The 21,876-nt window shown below is 42.8% G+C and overlaps 1 protein-coding gene across 19 annotated transcripts in view; it reads right to left on the bottom strand.

The window, feature by feature from the left end:
- Nucleotides 1–21,876, bottom strand: part of KMT2C (lysine methyltransferase 2C) — a 270,498-nt gene that overhangs the window by 162,117 nt on the left and 86,505 nt on the right. For 15 of the 19 annotated variants that reach the window (XR_004276659.1, XM_032303952.1, XM_032303959.1 and 12 more), the window contains exons 3-4: nucleotides 7,073–7,214; nucleotides 1,030–1,230 (exon numbers count right to left, since the gene is read on the bottom strand). Coding sequence is in view for 18 of the 19 variants with exons in the window: in XM_032303952.1 (XP_032159843.1) it covers nucleotides 1,030–1,230; nucleotides 7,073–7,214 (343 nt within the window). In the remaining variant the exon portion in view is untranslated. The remainder of the gene's footprint in view (nucleotides 1–1,029; nucleotides 1,231–7,072; nucleotides 7,215–21,876) is intronic. The other 4 variants (XM_032303953.1, XM_032303968.1, XM_032303958.1 and 1 more) reach the window with 1 other exon arrangement.

Here is a 21,876-nt window from a genome sequence, read left to right as displayed (position 1 = left end):
ATCAAGACCCTCAACGTAGTACTTCTAAACTTCCTTAAGCTGTTCCACCTTAAATTTTTTAAAAAGACTTTCTTTCTTGTTATTGTTTCATTTCCTACTTCAGGGCTTCAAGGCATTGGCAGGAGTCCAAAAGAATGAGCCAATCAAATAAGTACAACACAACAATACTTTAGTACTTAAATCTGGATAAAAGCCAGATAAGCACTTGGATGATTACATCATCACCCTCAAGGGGCAGAGCCAGTTAGCCTTCCAAGCTAAATTAATTTTACACTTTCTCATCGACTACAGAAACTTCTATACCCTCAACTACCAGAGCCAAAGCCACATATTAAGATGGCCTTTAAACAAAACTCAGCAACATCTTAAAAAAATTTTTTGACTCCAAAATTAAACATATTAGAGAGAAGTTTCAGGTAACTATCATGTTGATGAATACAGACACACATATATAGTTATACAAATACCTTAGTAAATTATTGTTTCATTAAAAAAGAAGAGATTCTTCAACTGTAGAAAGGAAAATTGGAGCATATAATTACTTAGAAAGTTAACCTTGTATTATAACAGTTTATAGGACAGCTCAATATTCTCTGAACCATTAAAATAACTAAATAACAAATTAAGAACATGGGTAGAGAAAACCATCTTGGTTTTGTCATTGTGTTAGGTTACATTCTTACAAACAATCAAAAACTTACTCAAAGAACGAAAGACAGGCTTCACTGATCTGTTTTACCTTCCTTCCATAAACTCCTTCTAGGTTAATGTTAGGTTCCTTGAAGTTTTTTTTTAAACATTAGCTTTTGCGATCACACTGATTTTAATATACAATTAACACACTTTTTTTTTTTTATTGAGGAAAGGAGTGTTTTATGCGGGATTTTAATGGTGAGGCATAAAGCACTCTACAAATGGGGAAAAACATGAGAAATTATTCAGTAACAACCCCATTTATATGTTCCCTGAGATGAAAATGAATTCTAGATAGCCTTACTGCATTCCAAGCATTTATTCAAAATTGCTTACTTTCTCTGTCCTCTTTGTTTTCGTGGTGCTGAGTTTTGTATTTTCTCACAGGTTCCATTGCTGTTGTCATCAATGTCCTTCTTGTTAGAAGGCTGGCTTTTCCACGGCAAGATAAACCCAGGCGTTACTCTAAATTGCTTTAAGTCTCCTTGTCCTAAGGAACTTTTTTCACCACAGTAACAAAAAGCGCAGAGCTGTTCACTGGTCAAAATGAAAAGAAAAACAATGTGAAAGTAGGTTTATCCAACTATTTTTAAAGTGACAGATTATAGATACTTGTGCTTTAAAATTAAATATTACGACTTTAGTGCGAGGTAAGCTTGAGTACATATAGGCCATAAGAACAATTAAGTTTAATAATCAATTACACATTTGCAACTCATAGCATGACTTTATAAAGTAGCAGACCCCACAAAATCAAAAAACTTTAGCTCATACTTAGAAAAATAATTTTATTTTCATCTAATTCAAGAAAATGGGAGTAATAAAGCAAGTAAGGCTGAGGCTAGGAAAGAGGGATGGGTTTAATGCCACTGGGCGACATGTGGGTTCTTGAAAACATGTGGTTTTCAAATTTTTTTAAGCACTTGACGGACCACTCCTTATGCATGATGTAGATACGAAACACACAGGAACAAACACGGAGACATAAAAACGTCGATTTAAGTGCTTGCTGGAGTAAGAAGTCCGAGATGAGGGGCGTGTGAGAAAGTTCAACCGAGGGGAAGAGGGATAGTAGGTGGGGCACAGGCGACAGTAGGGCAGGGAGACCACTGCCCGGGACGCACTGCGACGGCAAAAGCACAATCAGGCACATGTCAAGACTCGGAGAACTACACAGCACAAAGAACGAGCCCTAGTGTGAACTATGGTGATCAGTTAATAATAACATACCAATACCAGTTCACCGATTGTAACAAACGTACCAGGCCAAGGCAGAGAACTAATAAAGGGGAAAGTTCGGGAAGGAGAGCCGGCTGAGAAGGGGACTCCTGTACCCTCTGCGCAATTTTTCTGAAAACCTGAATTTATTGTGAGCAATAACATCTACTAACTACAATAAAATTACAAAGTTAAAAGACAAAAACAATATATGCTTATGGAACAGATGTTTAACAAGGGACCTCAGAAAGAACAGAATTAGAAGGTCTGCTCCTTGAAAGGGGAGCCTCCTACACTGCTGGTGGGAACGCAAGCTGGTGCAGCCACTCTGGCAAACAGCACGGAGGTTCCTCAAAAACTCAAAAACAGAGCTACCCCCTGACCCCACAATCACACTCCTGGGTATTTACCCAAAGAATACAAAAACACTAACTCAAAGAGACACATGCACTCCTACGTTTACTGCAGCATTATTTACAACAGCCACGATATGGACGCAGCCAAGTGTCCGTTGACTGGCGAATGGGTAAGTAAGGTGTGGTGTATATACAATTCCCATTTTATGTATCAGCCATAAAAACAATGAGTTGCCATTCGCAACAACGTGAGGGGGAGCGAGAGAGAATTCTGCTAAGCGAAACAAGTCAGAGAAAGACAAACACCGTATGATTTCACTCACGGGGAATTTTGTCGTTTGGGGGGCTTTTTGTTTTTTAAAGATCACATACATCTTTGACTTTTTATTATGGATATTTTTGAACAAAGACACAAAAGTAGAACAACAGTTAACAAATGCTCATGAACCCGTCCTTCAGCTTTGCCTGTCAGAAGTACTTTGTTTTCCTCATCTTATCTACCACCCCTTATTTCATTTTTGATGGAATACTTTATTTTATTCAAGTATTTTTTTAATTCCAGTTAATAAACGTGCAATAGTAGGTAGAGGCGCAGAACCTAGTGGGTGCTCACCAGGACGCGTGCCCTCCCTACCCCCCCCCCCCCCCCCCCCCCCGTCACCTGCTTCAGCCAGCCCCACACGCACCTCCCCTGGGGAGCCCTCGCTTTGTTCTCTCGAGTTAAGCATCTGTTTGGTGGTTTGTGTCACTCTCTTCCTTTTCACTTTGCTGATATGTGGAATTGAAGAAACAAAACAGAAGAACATGGAAGAAAGCAGCAAACCAGAAAACAAACTCTCAACTACAGGGAGGGGAGACGGGGAGACGGGGAGACAGGTGACGGGGGGTGGCGGAGGCACCTGCTGTGATGAGCTCTGGTGCTGCCGCGACGGGACGAGTCACTGAACTGAACAACTGAGACCCAATTACGCTGTATTTTAACAAACTGGAACTTAACTAAAAATTTTTTTAAAATACCAGAAGAGGGGCGCCTGGGTGGCTCAGTGGGTTAAGCCGCTGCCTTCGGCTCAGGTCATGGTCCCAGGGTCCTGGGATCGAGCCCTGCATTGGGCTCTCTGCTCTGCAGGGAGCCTGCTTCCTCCTCTCTCTCTCTGCCTGCCTCTCTGCCTACTTGTAATCTCTGTCAAATAAATAAATAAAATCTTAAAAAAAAAAATACCAGAAGAAAGAAAAACAGTATTTCTTAACTTTAAAAAAATTACACTTCACTCATTATGGATTTTTCTACATTGATTTTAAATTTTTTATAATGCTGTTTTAGGGGCCTCTCAGGTGGCTCAGTCAGTCAAGCATCTGACTCTTGATTTCAGCTCAGGTCATGACCTCAGGGTTGTGCCCTCCTTTGGGCTCAGCACTCAGAGAGGAGTCGACTTGAGACTCTCTCTCTCCCTCTGTCCCTCCCCTACTCTCTTAAATAAATAAAAGCTTTTAAAAAATAAATTGTTTTAAAGTATACTTTTTTAAAAAGATTTTATTTATTCATTTCAGAGAGAGAGAGAGAGGCAGAGAGAGCATAAGCAGCGGGAGAGGCGGAGGGAGAAGCAGAACCCCGCTGAGCTGGGAGCCCGACATGGGGCTCGATCCCAGGACTCGAGATCATGATCCAAGCCGAAGGCGGACACTTACCTGACTGAGCCACCGAGGTGTCCCTTGAAGTACTGACAGTAAATATCTTCACCTTCAATGTCATAGCCAAAACCATCACTCAAATGTGACAATGATTAAAAGTAATCCCAGGCTTGTAAAAGCACAGGAATTTTGCCACACAACAGATCCACAATGAAAATAATTTTAAGGAAGTACTCAGATCACTAAAGAATTGGGAAAGGTTTCAAGAGATGGAAGAAGTAAGGACAGTCATCTAGACATCTCAGACCAGTTTATTAATTTTGTATGTGGGACAAAGGGAATTTCTGTCTTCACTTTGGGCACAGAAAGCTGCAAAGAGCACTGCTCCCACCCTCAGAGCAAAGTCTCGCCAGACAATCTACAAGTTCACTTTCCTTTAATGCATCAGACTGCAGAAGTCACAGGGCAACCAATTCACCTCCAACTGAAGGAGAGGCACTCCCAAGAAGAGATGACACACAAGCATTTGCTTAATCTGGGGAAGAGGCCACGGTATGTCATGCAAGCAGCTTAAGAAGAATTCAGTGAAAAATTTTAACCAAGTGCTAAAGTCCAAGTGTGAGACAGTGTGAGAATGCAGAGTATCTGGGACCCCAGACACCACTGCACGCATCATCTCTCTGTGCACCACTCCAGATGCCCAGGCACTGGGAGCACCGCGACGCACGGCGACGGGTTTGCACAATGTGCTGGTCATGACACAGGCCTGGGGAGTGGAACAGCAGCAGTATGGGGAAGGCCCAGAGGGCACGAAAGCCTTAGGCTTGTGACAGAAGGACAGGAAAAATCGCCACCTGCGACGGTGAAGACCAAGTGCAGACGGAGGAACAGTGAGGGGTCAGGGGGCTTTAACCCTAGAGGAGAAGCAAGACCGTGCCCTGGACTCAGGCCGCCACAGATCTCCCACAGCTGGCGTAACGGGGGGTCACTGAGCACACACACCCCTGGGAACCACGAGGCACAGTGCCTTTCTAAGAGCCGAGCTAAGCTGGAGAGAGCAGCTCTGGGACTCCACGTGCTGACCGCGCCCCTCACCCACCACCGGTGAGAAGGCGGAACAGCAGAACTGCACACGCAACACGCTTTGGCACTTTATTTTCCACTTGCCTTTCTCCCAGCCTAGAGATTTACCCAAGAGAAATAAAAACCCTATGTTCGCACCAAAACCTGTGAGTGAATATTTATACCAACTGTATTCATCATTGCCCCAAACTGGGAACTGCCCAAATATTCCTGAACTAGGAAACGGACAAGCTGCGGTAGGAGCCTCCATGAAACCGAGTCCGGCTCAGCAACAGAGAGGAGGCGGACTGACGCCCACACTAACGCAGCCGAGGAGAGGCGAGAGAGTAAAAACGGGGTTAGCTAAGGAAAAAAGGAGAGACTCAAAAGAACACATACTCTACACTTCCATTTCATTGTTACTGCAAAAGCAAAACAACAGGGACCTACAGACCAGCAGCTGCCGAGGGCGGAAGTTGGAAGTCGGGGCTGACAACAAACAGGCATCAGGGACTTTCTCAGCACGGCGGGCGGCTCTTTAACTCGTGGTGGTTGTGGTCACTGTGTACAGCTGTCATCTCACAAAATGGCTGATTTTCACTGTATGTAAGTTAAACCTCAATTTTCAAAATTGGGAGTTAGTGGGCCAAGACAAGGGAAACAGAAGTAGGAAGAATATATCTAAAACAACTTCAGCATGAGATACTGGATGAGAGATGCAGAGAGATATGAAAGTATGATAAAGCACTTACATTCTTAAGACTAGGAAACCAATTGGAACGTAAGTGTGAATTCTTTCAAAGTTAAATTCAATAGGGTAAAGAGATATGAGGTTTGGGTTTTAAGGGAAACAATCTTAAAAAACAAAATATAATGTATAATCTACAGAAAATAATTATCAATCCAAAAGAAAACAGAAAGAAGTACTGCCTTCACAGAACTCACATGATATCGATAATTAAATCATCAAATGAACTGAAAAATAACAAGCGCTACTAAGAAAAATAAAGCAGGGGGATGTCTGGGTGGCTCAGTTGGTCAAGTGTCTGCCTCTAGCTCAGGTCATGATCTCAGGTCCTGGGATCAGGCCCCACACTGGGCTCAGTGGGGTGTCTGCTTCTCCCTCTCCCTCTGCCCATCCCCGCTGCTCAGGTTCTCTCTCAAATAAATAAATAAAATCTTTTAAAAAAGAAAGAAAGGAAGGAAGTAAAGAAAGAAAAAACAAAAGAAAAGAAAAGAAAAATAAAGCAGTAGTGATGGGTAAAGTGTGTTGGGGACTATTTTATTTTTCACACTACTCTTTTATCTTGAGAATTTCAAACCTTCCCTGAAACGGGGAACACCCTGTGCACGGGTGAGGTGTGTACTACACCTCCGAAGGGAGATGTCAAGCAGACAGACAGATGGGAAAGGTCAGCCCTGGAAATAGAAATATGGGGCTCATCACACAGACAACTTCCCCGTCACGTGCACGCGCACCCCCAGGGAGGGAGCAGAGATGAAGGTGTGCGTGCTGGAGACTTCCCGGAGGACCCCAACATTTTAAAAGCAGCGGGTCTCTGCAGAAGCCAGCGAAAGATGAGGAAGCAGGGGTGCCAAAAGCAAAAGAAAGAAAACATTTCAAGAAGATGGGAGTATTCAACTGAGAGACGGTTTCATAGAGTTACTCATGTCTTTCAAATACGGTCTAAAAAACTCTGAGACTTCAAAGCTGAAGTATACACAGGAAGGTTATAACCTCCTCTATTTCTTTAGTTAAGGAATGAACAAAGAGTCAGGAACAGGAGTGTAAAAGTTTACAGGTAAGTATCAAAAATCAATCCTTACACTAAAAAGCTAGGAGTTATTTCTCTGGCTAGGACCAGTGTGCTGGTGATTCTGTCCTGCTCTGCGGAGAGAAGGGTGCAACGTGCTAGTCTACGGGTCTGTTCTACAATCACCTAAGCTCACAGACACCCTTTACCTCAACACTACACAGAGGCATCAGCCATAAATCTAAAATTATTAAGTAATAAAATCCCTTCCATATTTAAAAGCGAGCTTATACTCTGAATTCCCTCTCTAGCCAGCCCCCTGCCGTCACGCCTCCCCTCCAGCTGCACTCATTCTCTAACCTGATTCTGGCTTCCACACCGACGGAGACCAGGGAGCTCGCGGATTCCTCCGACACAGAGCGCTGAAGGGCTGGCACCGGCCGTCGGCTGCTGTCCGCTTCGGCTTCAGCATCCTCTTCCGCAGACTGCTCTTTGATTTCTGCTTAATAGTGAACGAGAGGATATAAAAGTCATTTTCATGTTGAAATCCATCTTTGGTGAATTTACCTAGAAAGCAGACATGGCACAGGCAGAAGATTCAAAGAGCAAGGGGCACACCTCACTAATACAGCAACAGTCTGTGTCCATCACAGGCTTTTCACTCTCTGTTGCAACGTGATCGTCCGAGGAACATGCAGCTCTGCCACTGTTCTTTTTGTGCACCTTACAACGGACTCAGCGGGGTTTCATCTTAGTAATAACTGTTAAGAACCTTATTTGTAGGGTCATAGCAGCTCATCTATAGAACAAATGTTCTTCAAAGTGACTTGCTTAAAAAAAGGTTCTTCACAATTTGTAAATAAAACTATTGTTCACTTAAAACAATCCTTACAGCCTTAATTAATAGTCATTCTAAAGGTAAATAATTGAAAAGAGCACATCTTGACTCCACCGCCTTCTTCATTTACCCTCAAGACTCCAACCCCAAACACCTCACACGCCACACACACCTGCTTAGGAGGCAAGTCAACAAACGCCATCATAGAATGTCACATGTCTCCTTAAGAACCATCTAGCCACCGGCATCGCTGGACGAGAACAGGCACGGCCCTCCACAGTGCCCTGATGCCATTCCACGCTCCGGTCGGTCCTTCCTTCCTAACTCGGAATTTACTCCCAGCTTTCCACACCACCACCCCAAACCGAAGAAACAAATACAAAGCACTTCCAGTCCTTCAAACTCTTCTTCTCTCTTTCCTTCCTTTTCCCAATAAATTTCCTGAAATGGGACTCTGGAGGGGCCGCACTCCGTGACCTTCCTAACGGGCAACCCCCCTGCAGTGCTGTTCCACCACCACTGAGAGCAAGAGAGAAACGCTTCCCTAACTTTTATAAGCAGGAGTGGTACTGCATTGCTACAGGCTTCAGAGTCATCACAACCTGCTCTGGAGTTCCGGTTGCAGTAACTACTGTCTATGGGATTTCTATAAAGTCATCTGAAATTCTCCATCATCGGGGCGCCTGGGTGGCTCAGTCAGTTAAACGTCTGCCTTCAGCTCAGGTTATGATCCCAGGGTCCTGGGATCGAGCCCCACGTCGGGCTCCCTGCTCAGCGGGAAGCTTGCTTCTCCCTTTCCCACTCCCCCTGCTTGTGTTCCCTCTCTGTCTCTCTCTAGCAAATAAATAAAATCTTAAAATAAAATTTTTTTTAATAAAATTCTCCTTCTCACCTGCAAAACCAAAAGCCACCATGTATCTCCCAAGGTTGCTAATGAAAATTAAATAATCCAGTGTCTGTGTCTTCAGCTGGTTTCTTTTAGAACTCTAAATGTGGGAATAGCCCTTGGAGTGTCCTTCATGTGCTCTTTCTTCTTCTTCTTCTTCTTTTTTGAAGATTTTATGTGACAGAGAGAGACACTGAGGGAGCCTGACACGGAGCTTGATCCCAGGACCCTGGGATCATGACCTGAGCTGAAGGCAGACGTTTAACCGACTGAGCCACCCAGGCGCCCCTGCTCTTTCTCCTTGAAGCACTTAATGATTATCCAGGTTTTAAGAGTCTCTGGACTTCATGGTCATCCGCTGACACTTTATGGTGTGGTGTGGTATGGTGTGGTGACTTCATGGTCATCTGCTAACACTTGCAGCCCTGGCTCCTGGCCTGAGTTTCAGACCACGCTTCAAGTGCATTCGGGACATATCCAGCAGCTGGAACACTAAATTCCATACCAAATTTTATCTCACGTCTCTCAGATCAGCTCTCCAATCTCACTTTACCATTTTTGTGACTATCAAAGTCTGCTAAATTCATAATGAAGTTAGGTAAGTGTTTTGACAAATAACTTTGAGAACTATTAATTGTTCAGTTAGAAAAACTATAAATAATTGTAAGTCTTGTCAAATCATGAAATGAATGATGAAATAAAGCATCAGACAGTTTTCATTCTCCTATTTAAAATAACATTGTTTTTTCTTAAATTGAAATAGTAAAGTTGACCATAAATCAAGTGCTTGTGGGCCTATCAATCATGTCTGTCCTGTCTACCCCAGCCACAAAACTGAGACAGAGTACCTAGAATCAAATCTATAAATATGAAGTACACTTGTATCAAAGGATTATAAAAAGATTTGCAAACTTTACTATTAAAATATGAAACTGCTGGGCGCCTGGGTGGCTCAGTGGGTTAAGCCGCTGCCTTCGGCTCAGGTCATGATCTCAGGGTCCTGAGATCGAGTCCCACATCGGGCTCTCTGCTCAGCAGGGAGCCTGCTTCCTCCTCTCTCTCTGCCTGCCTCTCTGCCTACTTGTGATCTCTGTCAAATAAATAAATAAAATCTTTAAAAAAATATATATGAAACTGCTACACAACAAAAGCTATCATGAACAAAATGAAAAAGTACATCATGGATTGAAAAAAAAAAATACATGGATTTGGTTCATAAATGGGCACTCAAATCTAGAACATGCACAGAACTTTACATCATGAAATCTGAACAAGGCACATGACCCTGCAGAAAAATGGACAAAGGATAAACTCCGGAACTTCTTAGAGACTGATTTTCTCAACCTTCTTCGTAGCTAGTCGTGGCAAGTTCTCACCAATACAGGAGGACCCAAACTGGCCACGCAACCTCTAAGAGGAAGGGATCCGCCACGGACCGTTAGGCTTCCTCTTCCCTACAGACAGGAACAGACACACCAGCAACCCAGAGGCAGTGCTGCAGATGAGGACACCGTTCTCGTGAAAGGCAGGAAAAAAGGATGAAAGGAGCCTAGGTCCGTAAACCACCACCGGGAGCAAAGATGACTGACCCTCTCACTGTCAGAAAGAGTGCACGACAAAAAGATGAATCTGTTTTATTTACACCACTGCTATATTCTGGGGTCTCTGTTTACAGCATTTTAACCCATGCCCCAACTAACACAGGAGAGGGAACTGCCGTAACCAACACGTAAAATGTGGGCTGGTGACTTGGCAATAAGAACAGTAACACTGGAGTGTGGAAATCAACTGACCTTTTTTATACTGTATCAAAATATTTGGTAGACCTGTGACCTGCTATAACTTGGAAAGCAGACCAGGTACCTCCAGAGCCAATAGGTCTAGGGAAAGCATCTGGAAAGACCCAAAAGTTATTCTGTGTTGCCTGCCCTCTAAGTGCTTTTATAACCAAAGACAGAAAGTAACGTGGTTCTACCACAAAGACCCCCTCCATTATATTCAAAACACTATAAAATGACCATATATATGAAAACGTCTTCCAGGAAGCATTTCATTTCTATCCAGAGATGCTCTGAGTCCAGGTCGGATATGCTCTTTTCATACCACTCCTATTACTAGGCAATAAGGAAGGGTGAAAGTCAAGACAAGCGAAGTACTAAGAAGAGTACCTCAAAAGCTTATAGATCCTGAGCCCCATGGGCCAGAGTCATGTGCCAGTACAGTGCTCTCGGAGCACTCTTCTCCCAAGGGCCAGCTCTGTTTCGCCTCCACCACTGAACTGCAAGCCCTCGGTCAGGCACAGCCCGTCCCTTCTCTGGTTTCTGCTGCCGTCTACCACTTATGGTCTCTCGTCAAAGTTCTTCTCCAGGCAAACTGTAGCACACTGCCAACTATGCTCTTTTTTTTTTTTTTTTTAAGACTTTATTTTATTTGTCAGAGATCACAAGTAGGCAGAGAGGGAGCAGGGGAGCAGGCTCCCCGCTGAGCAGAGCAGAGAGCCCGATTCAGGGAATCGATCCAGGACCCTGAGACCATGACCTGAGCCGAAGGCAGAGGCTTAACCCACTGAGCCACCCAGGTACCCCCCAACTACGTGCTTATTTTTATCTCTCTCAAAAGAAAAATACCTAACACTTTCAATATTTTTAGGAGCTTTTTTGCTTGCTTATAACTAAGGGGAAACCAGCAGGAAGACCATCTCTCTCTGTGTCTGCTCGGTGTCTCTCTCCCTCTTCCTTTCTCAAATTAGATCGGAAGGAGACGGCAAGGTTAAACACAAATGTTAACGCTAGGCTGGTAGGTATTCGGGTACACAACTTTTAGAAATTAGGCTCCCTGCATTTCAGAGGGGCAAAAAACGATTCAGACTCAAGAGCGGTTTTTTTTCCGAATGGCTCTGAACAGGCCTGATCTACGAGGACGGTCAGTGGTCTAAGGCAGCTTCACGAGCTCGCCGTGTTCTCCTTTACGCTTCCAGCGATCACTGCTACCGGGTCTGCCCATGATCCTACCGTGGATCTGCTAAAAACAGAGTGGGGACTGCTGGGTTTGGGCTGGATTTTTTGTGTGGATTTTGTTTTAGTCATTTGTTTTTTAAGGAATAAGGAAAAATAAAGAGGAATCTTATGACTGCTTCCTAGGGAGCAGCTCCAGTCACAAAATAATAAAAACAGAAAAAAAGTATCCCTAATTATGTGAAACTATACATAACGACAGAACCTATCTTTTTTAATCGTCACTCTTTGTCTAGCAGAATAAATTAGATCTTACTATCTGTCAAAGTCGAGCGGAACAATTAAACTAATGTTTACGTCTCTCTCCCAGCCCCAGTCTTCACAGAAGAAACAGACTGCTCTGGTTGAAAATGATGTCATGCGATCGTCCAACCAGAGATGTCAACCAGAAATGCTCTGGTGAAAAGACTAAACTCACGGACAACCAAGTCAAGAGTTCTGGCGCCAGACGTTGCTTATCCACAGTTTATTACCAAAAATGCACTCCTGTGCCTGTGCTAAAACCACAGAAGCTAGCCATTCCACCAATAAAACAGCCCAGGCTTGGCTACTCTGCCACTCTGCGCAGTTTTTGCCTTTCCTGGCATTCTGTTCATTGAAACGGTCTAAAACAATGAAAACGGGAGTAAGCAGCACATTTTACATTAAAAAAAATTTCCATGTTATATTTTTCTTTGATATAAAATAACCCATGTAACTTTCTCCCTACTCTGACCTTGACTTAAAATAAAGGCAATGCTACTTGGTCACAAAATTTTTTAAAGCATGGAGAGCCGGCGCCGACCACAGGGATGACAGGATTTTCCCGGCGGCCCCACCTATGCTGGGTCTTGAACCACTAGGTGGCACCTGTGCAGAGGGAATGCTGCCCGGGAGTCCTGCCCGGTGTCAGGACGCTCCGGGGGGAACCTGGGGGCCGCACACTGCACTCGGCGGCCTGGCCCAGGTGCCCCACACACCTCTGCGGCGGCGGCAGCAAGTCCGCTCTGACCCCTGTCCCTACACAAGGCCACTCCGCCCACGACTTACTCAAGACTCCCGAACAGTTGCTTCAGGGAATGCACAGCCAAGGCTGGTTCAGCTTGGGGCGTTTGTTCGTTAAAATCAAAGGCTTGGAATCAGATGGCCCAGAATCTGCATTTGCAAGCGTCAGGAGCCCGGCCAGGCCATTCAAGCTCATCAGTTTCAGTTCGTTAATCATTTAAAAGGTGGCAAATACCCCCGAGTAGGAAACGGTCTTCAGGACGAAGACAGATACTACACGCACAGCACGCGGCCAAATGCCCGAAGTACATGGGAGGAGCCGGCCTGCGGCCGCTGGTCTCAGTCTCTACATCCACATGTGACGTTCTAGCGACTTCCCCGGCCAGCCGGGTAGCGCCCACGGAGACACCAAACTCCTGATGTCCCATCACACGCTACGACAACAAACCCAGTCGTCAGAACAAAGAGAACACTGACGTAGCGGCTTCGGGCTCCTTGCTGAGGAGCTTTACTTTAAATACTTCAGAATGATTTTTACCAAACAAAACTCTGAGCAACTACCGTGTACCACATTCTACTCAAAGAGCACCCGCTTCTGTGACAGAGTCTGGATTTCCATCCCCCACATCTAGTCAGGAACGGAGGAGCGACAGACAGCACGGCTGTCCTGACGGACGCACAGGAGTGACGAGAGCCAAGGGCACAGGTGGGCGAGGAGCTCTGGAAGGCTCCAGAAAGGCAGCAGAAGCCCGACAAAAACGGAAAGGACAGAGCGGTGTGCGCCGCACAGTTCTCTCGTTTAATTCTTCTCTTTCAAAAAAGAACAGTAACAGCTGACACATCCTCCTGTGCGAGACAAGGACACTCAACTCGGGGAGGTGCCGGAGCCGGAGATCACAGGCGACCCGGCAGCCGTGGGGACCACCAGGCCCAACGGGCCGCACACCGGCCCGCAGGGAGGCTCGGCCCTGCCCCCGCCGCTGCCCGACGGTCGGTCTCTCGGAGCACCGAGGCTTTGGGAAGAGATTAACGTTAAAGGGAAACGTTCATATTTTACTAGCACCGTGTTACGAGGAATCATTTGTTGAATATGAAGAATATGAAATGAAAACTGAAAACACAGCGTATTTCTGTTTATTTTTAAAGCTGTGCTGAGACAGATTATGGCGTAAAGAGAGCATTTACCTCACGGCCAAGTTCATGGAAATAATACACTTTGATTTTGGACAATTAAGAAATGATTTCCCTCAAAGGTTAAGTCATTCTTTGTATATATCCTAAAAATATATTGAGTCAAGTCACCAACCTCACAGAACAGACTGTTAGATGTCAGAAATATTCCTGAGCCTGCTTATGGCCACTCTTATTAATACATAACACATTCTTCAAAGCACCTATATTTCAATGAATTTTTAAAAATTTATTTCTTGGGGCACCTGGGTGGCTCAGTGGGTTAAGCCTCTGCCTTCAGCTCAGGTCATGATCTCAGGGTGCTGGAATCGAGCCCCACATCAGATTCTCTGCTCAGCAGGGAGCCTGCTTCCTCCTCTCTCTCTGCCTGCCTCTCTGTCTGCTTGTGATCTCTGTCAAATAAATAAATAAAATCTTTAAAAAAAAAAAGTATATTTCTTTATGGGCAACCTGGGTGGCTCAGGTCACGATCTCAGGGTCCTAATTTGGCTCTGTGCTAAGCATGGAGTCTGCCTGAGATTCATGCTCTTTCTCCCTCTACCCCACTCCCCACCCAAAAATATTAAAAAATAAAATAATTTTTTAAATATATTTACTTACTCAGGTGTTCTAGGATCTTGGGAGGGAAAAATTCATCTTTATCTTTTTGTAACCTTTGAAATTCAGAATCCTAAAAACTCATTTCATTATGAATATGTGTACATATAGACTGATACAGCAACAACTATGTCTGTCACCAACAGAAAGCAGGTGATTTCTAATCACATTCAGCATTTGCAAATTACCATTCCACAATATCATTTACCCTCATCACAACTTGAACATTATGGCAATTATTAAAATTATATTAGGATTTATAATTTAAGTGTAAATTTTTGAAAAACATTATGAAATTACAAATTTGGCTTTTTACTATTTTGGTAATATTTCAACATAATCTTTTATCTTCGCAATCTTATGTATTTTATTTTATTCATTTAAAAACATTATCCGGAAAAGAGCCTGGCAAAGGTGCCAATGACACCTCCCAGACAAGGCACTCTAAAGAAACAGGCAAAGTATCTGTTCTACAAACCATTTGGAGCAGAATCTGGATGACGCCCAATAACTGCTCCATTAATTACATGTGATGTAATTAATATCAAGCAAGCAGACAAATCTTATTGTGTACATATACATAAAGAATCACAAAAAGCACAGAGAAAAACATACAAAATATTTTAAACAGGCTAGTATTTACTAATTATGTTAGTGAACACCAGCACTCATTGTCTACTTCTTATCCAAATGCCTGCTCTGTGCTTTAGTCAAACATTAAATAGAATAAAAATTATTTCTCTCTCCTAACTTCCTTCACTCCACAGAATGGTGATGCCTTTCATGCTTCCTTTATCCTAAGACGACAAAACAAAACGTAGCTAAGAAACTGTATCATCACGCCCTTTCCTTCTTTTGAACAGCAGTGGTCAAAATAAGCCTGCGTTCTGACAGTTCTATTTTACATTGCGTGTGTATGTATCCACATGTATCTACTACTTCCGAAATGTGTTGTACAGCTAAAGAATTAGCACTATATTAGAAACAGTTACCCTATCTTTATTCACTAAACTACGTAAAATATTGACACTAATAACGTGAAGATAGTCACTACCTTCACAGAACCATGTAAATATTTAAAAAGTAAGCAACCAAAAATACACAAAAATGTGAAATACTGGTTTTCTCTTGGAGTTAGCACTTTAAGGATAACTCAGTCTCTTTATACTTATCCACTGTTCAATACATTTTCACAAATATGCATCACTGTTATAATTTTAATGTGACTTTTAGAAATTCAGTACAAAATGATTAAGACTAAGAGTCCAACAGCTATCAAGAGCAAAGAAGACACTGATGTTAATTAAAATAGTAATTGTTAGGCTGTCTGGGTGGCTCAGTCATTAAGCTGCTGCCTTCGGCTCAGGTCGTGATCCCAGGATCCTGGGATTGAGCCCCACATCAGGTTCCCTGCTCAGCAGAGAGCCTGCTTCTCCTCTCCCTCTGCCTGCTACTCTGCCTACTTGTGTGCGCTTTCTCTCTTTGTCAAATAAATACATAAAATCTTTTAAAAAATAAATAGTAATTGTTAAAATTCAACTGCTCTCTGGATGTTTTATTCAGTTATTAAAAGGGTTTTGTTTAATTTTCTATGTTTTTTTATTAATGGATATTCATTATCTGCAATTAATACAAGAAACAAGGGGCACCTGGGTGGCACAGCTGGTTAAGCGCTGGGCACCTGGTTTCATTTCAGGTAGTGACCTCAAGGTTGCAGGACTGAGCCCTACATCCGACCCTGCACTCAGCGCAGAGTTTGCTTGCGACTCTCTCTCTCCCTCTCCCTCTATCCCTCTCCTCCATGTGGTCCATGCTCCCACTCTCTCTATCAAATAAATAAAATCTTTAAAAAAAAGGAAAAAATACAAGAAACTAAAATAAAACCAATGAGTTACAACATGTATCTTCACCATATAATAGTTATGTACAGCAACCTTAATCTTCTAAGCCTTATCTTTATTTAGGCATAAAAATTCCATGCAGAGAATACAAAAAGACTACTTAAAGAAAATCTTCATGGCTAACTTTCAGTACATGCTTACTATGTCCTAGGCAATGCTGTAAGTGATTAACATGTGTTAACTCACTGAAACTTTACAACAACTATATGAAGACAGCTTCTAGGTCTGGGATTTTACACAAGTTATTAAGTTAGTCTGTTACTCTAGATGCTGGTGGAAAACACAGACTCCTGGATCAAAGACAAAGACTCCTGGATACACTGCCCAACAAGTAACATGAACATGAGGATATTGCTGTCGGTTCCTCTGTGGCCCCTAAGTCTTATGGGGGCCACACCATGAGCCCAAATGAATGCCTGTACTTGCAATGAACTGCGTCACAAGGAAGGAACAAAGAGTACAGGGAACCCACTGCTTTTATAGTAAGCATTAAATATGTCTGCTCCTTGTCCCAGAGGGACAAGATAAATAAGATTTTATTTATTCATCTGTCAGAGAGAGAGAGAGAGCACGCCACAAGCAGGCAGAGGCGGAAAGAGAAGCAGGCTCCCTGCTCAAGCAAGGAGCCGGATGTGGGACTCAATCCCAAGACCCTGGGACCATGACCTGAGCCGAAGGCAGCTGCTTAACCGACTGAGTCACCCAGGCCTCCCGACAGTACTTCATTCTTCAAGGCTACTCACTGCAACAGAATCCTGAGAAATGGCCCAGATAAGGACCAGTCACTCTTAGCATATACAAGAAGATAGGTGAAGTGCAAGAGACCAAGGGGGCATATCTCCCAATAGCAGCTACTATCAACATCTCCACCTTCCAGATGAGAAAGCAAGGTAAGAGAACAAGGAAATTGGCTCAAGAATACAATTAGTAGAAGGGCACCTGGCTGCCTCAGTCCGTAGAGCACGCAACGCCTGACCTCGGGGTTTTAAGTTCAAGCCCCACACTGGGTGCAGAGATTTCTTAAAAATAAAATTAAAAGAAAAATACAATTCGTAGGGGAGTCTGGATTCCAACACAAGCAGTCTGGCTCCTCCGGAGTTGAAACCGCTGACCTCTACTGAGCGGAAGCGCGTGAAGAGTGTGAGCTGAAGAAATTAAAAAAAAAAAAAGGACCTGCAGAACTACAAACGAGAGGACCTGCATGAAGCAACGACTCAAAACGAGGTTAGGGTGTAGACGACGAACTGCAGAAAACACACAGAAACATCTAAAAACAGCAGAAGTGATAGCGGAGGATGAGCAACCGTCCAAGGTGCATGCGCACTACTACCGGACAGAGAAAACTGAAGGGAAAAAATATTCAAAGATTCTAAGGAAGAAGACATTCCAGAAACAAAGGCAGGACCAAACCTGTGGATTTAATCTGCAGATCAAAGCAGCAGAAAAAATGAGCTGCCCGCCTGCCCCAGCCCTTCACAGAAGCAGGTAAACAGTGAAGGCGCAGATGAAGGATCTTTACGACTCCATCTACAAGTGGGGCTACGCAGTGACATCACAGTTGCCTTTTTTGGCAACTTCTTTGCCTCTGCCCGTAAAGCCATCATTTTGCTTCCCTTCTTATCTCAAGGAGTGAGCTCTATTATACTAGGATTCCACACACTATCTTACTTTTGAAACGGACTTGGTTAGAGACAGATATAGGATCTAAATAAACTGGTGCTAGAATTGTTTAGCTGATACACATGCACGCTCCCTTTGCTTTGACATGGACAAGAAATAATGTAGCACCCAAGACTGCAGGCAACCATCTTCCATCAAGGGGAGCTTCCATCATTCCAGCCACAGAATGAAGCTGAGAAAGAAAGAAAGAGAGAGAGAGAGAGAAAGAAAGAAAATGAATATGAACAGAAGGAAGGAAGGAAGGAAAAGAAACACATACAAAAAAAAGAAGAAAGGAAAAGAAAAAAAAAGTGTAGAGAGATGCAATGAACCAAGCACTTTGTGACATGAGTAAGGGTGAATTAGGTCAACTTAAACCCATCTAACCTCTGAATCTGATAGTGTTATGGCCCACAGATTTCCTTCTTTCTTGCAGTTTGAGTTACTGTATGTTATTTTAATAACAACATACTAGCTGACTAAATATAACAAACGAATATCAAGTTTCAGATCCTACGTAAGGGGACAAAAGTGACTACACTTCATTCTACTCAGTGCCCAGAAAAATTTACATAAGCCAAATACTACGATTCAAAGAAAACTCCAGAGAGTATCTATTTCCACTAACAGCAGACTAGGTAATTTGGATCAACCTTCCCAGTGAAGACAAGTAAGAAAGCTGAGAGAATAATTTAAAAGTAAACAAGTCTTAAAAGCAACCAAAAACCTAACAAGGTAGTGAGGAATGACAGAGGAAGCGCTCCTCTCATGGAGAGAAGCCATGAGTAAGGTGAGCCCAGCACCCAGGGCTGCACTTCCCATGGGGGCGTCAGTTTTGACCTTCAGAAGACCTGTAGATGGCCTGGAAGTTGACAAGCACCAGGGAATGTGGGCTCAGGACTGGCAGGAGCCGCAAAGGGCTGGACATGAAGAGGAGGACGGAACCAGAAACAAAACGGCGTTTGCAAGGACTGCTGCTGCACAGCTTTGCATGGCATGCCTCGAACAAAAGCAGAGCCCTGAAACCGAACGGAGGTGGTCCTAGATTATTAGTGCCCTTGAGGTACCTGGGGGGCAAAAAAATCAGAGCTGAACTATCTTTGGAAGAAAAAAACATCAACTTACTTCCATAGATAAACCATCAAACACAATGTCCAGTGCACACACACGGGCAATCAGTTACAACAGCAGACAGGACAGCACTAGCAACAAGCAGAAACAGTGGAACCAGAAGGCTCCAGATATTGGCCTGATCAAACAAAAACTCTACGCCAGTTTTATTTACTATGTTGAATATAATAAAACCAGGCATTAAAATCTTTAGGAGGGAACTAGAAATCATAAAAAGTGATTTCCGCAATTTGAAAGATAATAGTAAAGAAAATTTAAAATATAATAAATGGACTCGATTCATATGTTTAATAGCAGACTAGACAATGCCAAAAGGGGAGACAGGTAAACTGGAACATCTATCTAGAATGCATCTAAATAAATCTGTCTAAAATGGAGAACAGAGGGACAAGAGGACTAAAAAAATACAATAATGAAGGTAAATGGCAACAAACAGTGATATGGTCTAATGAGCATTTAATCAGAATAAAGAAAGAATGGGGCAAAAGCAGTATTGGAATATATAACAGCCGAGAATTTTCCAAAACCAAAGAAGATTTCAAGAAATCTCCAATTCTAAAATTTCCAAAGTGTATAAAACCAATTCAATATAATAAAATTAAAAATTAGTTACAAAAATAAAGAGAAAATCCATACAAATACTTGGAAATTTTATTAACTTTCTCAAACACCTCATAAGTCAAAAAGAAGGCTCAAAAAAACTGAAAACCATTTAGAAAATAAGGAATAATAAAAATAATTAATATCCCAACCTAGGGAAAACACTACAAATCATGTTAAAGGACATATCAGCTTAAGCCCTTTTTTTGGTTTAGTAAGCAATGAGAACTGATTAAATATTTACTCCGTAAGTTAAAAAGGATACCCACAAAAATTCCTACAGCTAACCTGGTAACAAGTAAATGAAATTCAGCAACATTGCAGAGAACAAGGCAAACATACAAAAATAAATCATATTTTTATACATTAGCAATGTACAAATAAAAACCATTTTAAATGTACCATTTACATTAGCTCCCCCCCCCAATGAAATAATTGGTGTAACTAAGAAAATATGCAGAGGATCTATATTTAAAACTTATAAAACACCAATGAAAGAATCAGAGAAGTCCCAAATGGAGACACATGGCCAAGTTCATAGAATGGAAGACTCAGCACAGTAAAGATGTCAATTCTTGGGGCACCTGGGTGCCTCAGTGGGTTAAGCATCTGCCTTTGGCTCAGTCATGATCCCAGGGTCCTGGGACTAAGCCGCGCATCCGGGTCCCTGCTCAGTGGAGAGCCTGCTTCTTCTTCTCCCTTTCCCTCTGCCTACCACTCTGCCTACTTGTGACCTCTCTCTCTCACAAATAAATAAAATCTTAAAAAAAAAAAAAAAAAGATGTCAATTATTCCTAGACTGATCTACAGGCTTAACAAAATTTCAATTAAAACCCCAGCAGGAGGGCGCCTGGGTGGCTCAGTGGGTTAAGCCACTGCCTTCAGCTCAGGTCATGATCTCAGGGTCCTGGGATCGAGTCCCGCATCGGGCTCTCTGCTCAGCAGGGAGCCTGCTTCCCTCTCTCTCTCTGCCTGCCTCTCCATCTACTTGTGATTTCTCTCTGTCAAATAAATAAATAAAATCTTTAAAAAAAAAAAAAAAACCCCAGCAGGATTACCTTTTTTTAAAATAAGTTCATTCTAAAATTGATATGAAAAAAAAAAACAAAAGAAAAAAATGGCTAAAATAGTTTTGAAAAAGAATAATAAAATTGGTAGACTGACACGTATATAAATCTATTTCTACACAAAAACCTAGACTGTTCATAGTTCTTTGGATAGCCAAAAACTGGAAATCACCCAAATGTCCTTCAGCAGGTGAACAGTTATACCAACTGTGGCACAAGGATACGAAGTACTATCACTCAGCCCGAGGAAGGAACAGTCTATACTGACACATGCAACAATGACCTGGATGACACTCAGATGTATGAAACCGAATTAAAGAAACCAGTCTGACAAGATTACACTTTGTATGATTTTATTTAGAATTTTTTAAAAAGATCTAGAATTTTTTTTAAATTAGTCTCTATACCCAACGTTGCGCTCGAATCCACAACCCCAAGATCCAGAGTTGCATGTTCCACTGACTGACTTCATTTATAGGGGATTCTCAGACACAAAATGACAGTGAGGGAGAACAAAGCAGTGGATGCCAGGGTTTGGGGGAGGGGATAAGATACGACTTTAGAGATAGCACAGGGGTGCCTAGGTGGCACGGTTGATTAAGTGTCCAATTCTTGGATACTTCAGATCAGGTCGCGATCTCAGGGTCATAGATCAAGCCCCATATTGGACTCCACACTTAGCACAGAGTCTGCTTAAGACTCTTTCTCCTTCTGTCCCTCCCCCCCACCACACTCTGTTTCTCTCTCTCTCTCTTTCTCAAATAAATAAACCTTAAAAATAAAAATAGGGGCATCTGGGTGGCTCAGTCATTCAGCATCTGCCTTTTGGCTCAGGTCACTGTCCCAGAGTCCTAAGACTGAGCCCCTCACCAGGCTCCCTGCTCAGTGGGGAGCCTGCTTCTCCCTCTCCCACTCCCCCTGTTTGTGTTCCTGCTCTCGCTGTGTCTCTGTCAAAAAAAAAACAACAACAACAAAAAAAAACCTCTTTTAAAAATTAAATAAGTAAAAATAAAAATAAAATAGCACAAAGGAGGTTTGGTGGTAATGAAAAAAAGAAAAATCAAAACAAAGCAAAATAAAAACTGCTCAGAGTTTTTAGTAATAAGCTCTGCTTCCAGATCTACTAGACTTGTTCAGAAATAAAATTTAAATATCATATCTAGACCTGCAGGTAAAATGCAATATCCACTAAAAATCTCTCCCCATTGGGGGCACCTGGGTGGCTCAGTGGGTTAAAGCCTCTGCCTTCAGCTCAGGTCATGATCCCAGGGTCCTGGGATCGAGCCCCGCATTGGG

Source organism: Mustela erminea, chromosome 11 (genome assembly GCF_009829155.1).
Source record: "Mustela erminea isolate mMusErm1 chromosome 11, mMusErm1.Pri, whole genome shotgun sequence".
Taxonomy (NCBI): domain Eukaryota; kingdom Metazoa; phylum Chordata; class Mammalia; order Carnivora; family Mustelidae; genus Mustela; species Mustela erminea.
The sequence above is the reverse complement of the archived record's forward strand: the minus strand, read 5'-3'. Positions and strand labels throughout refer to the sequence as shown.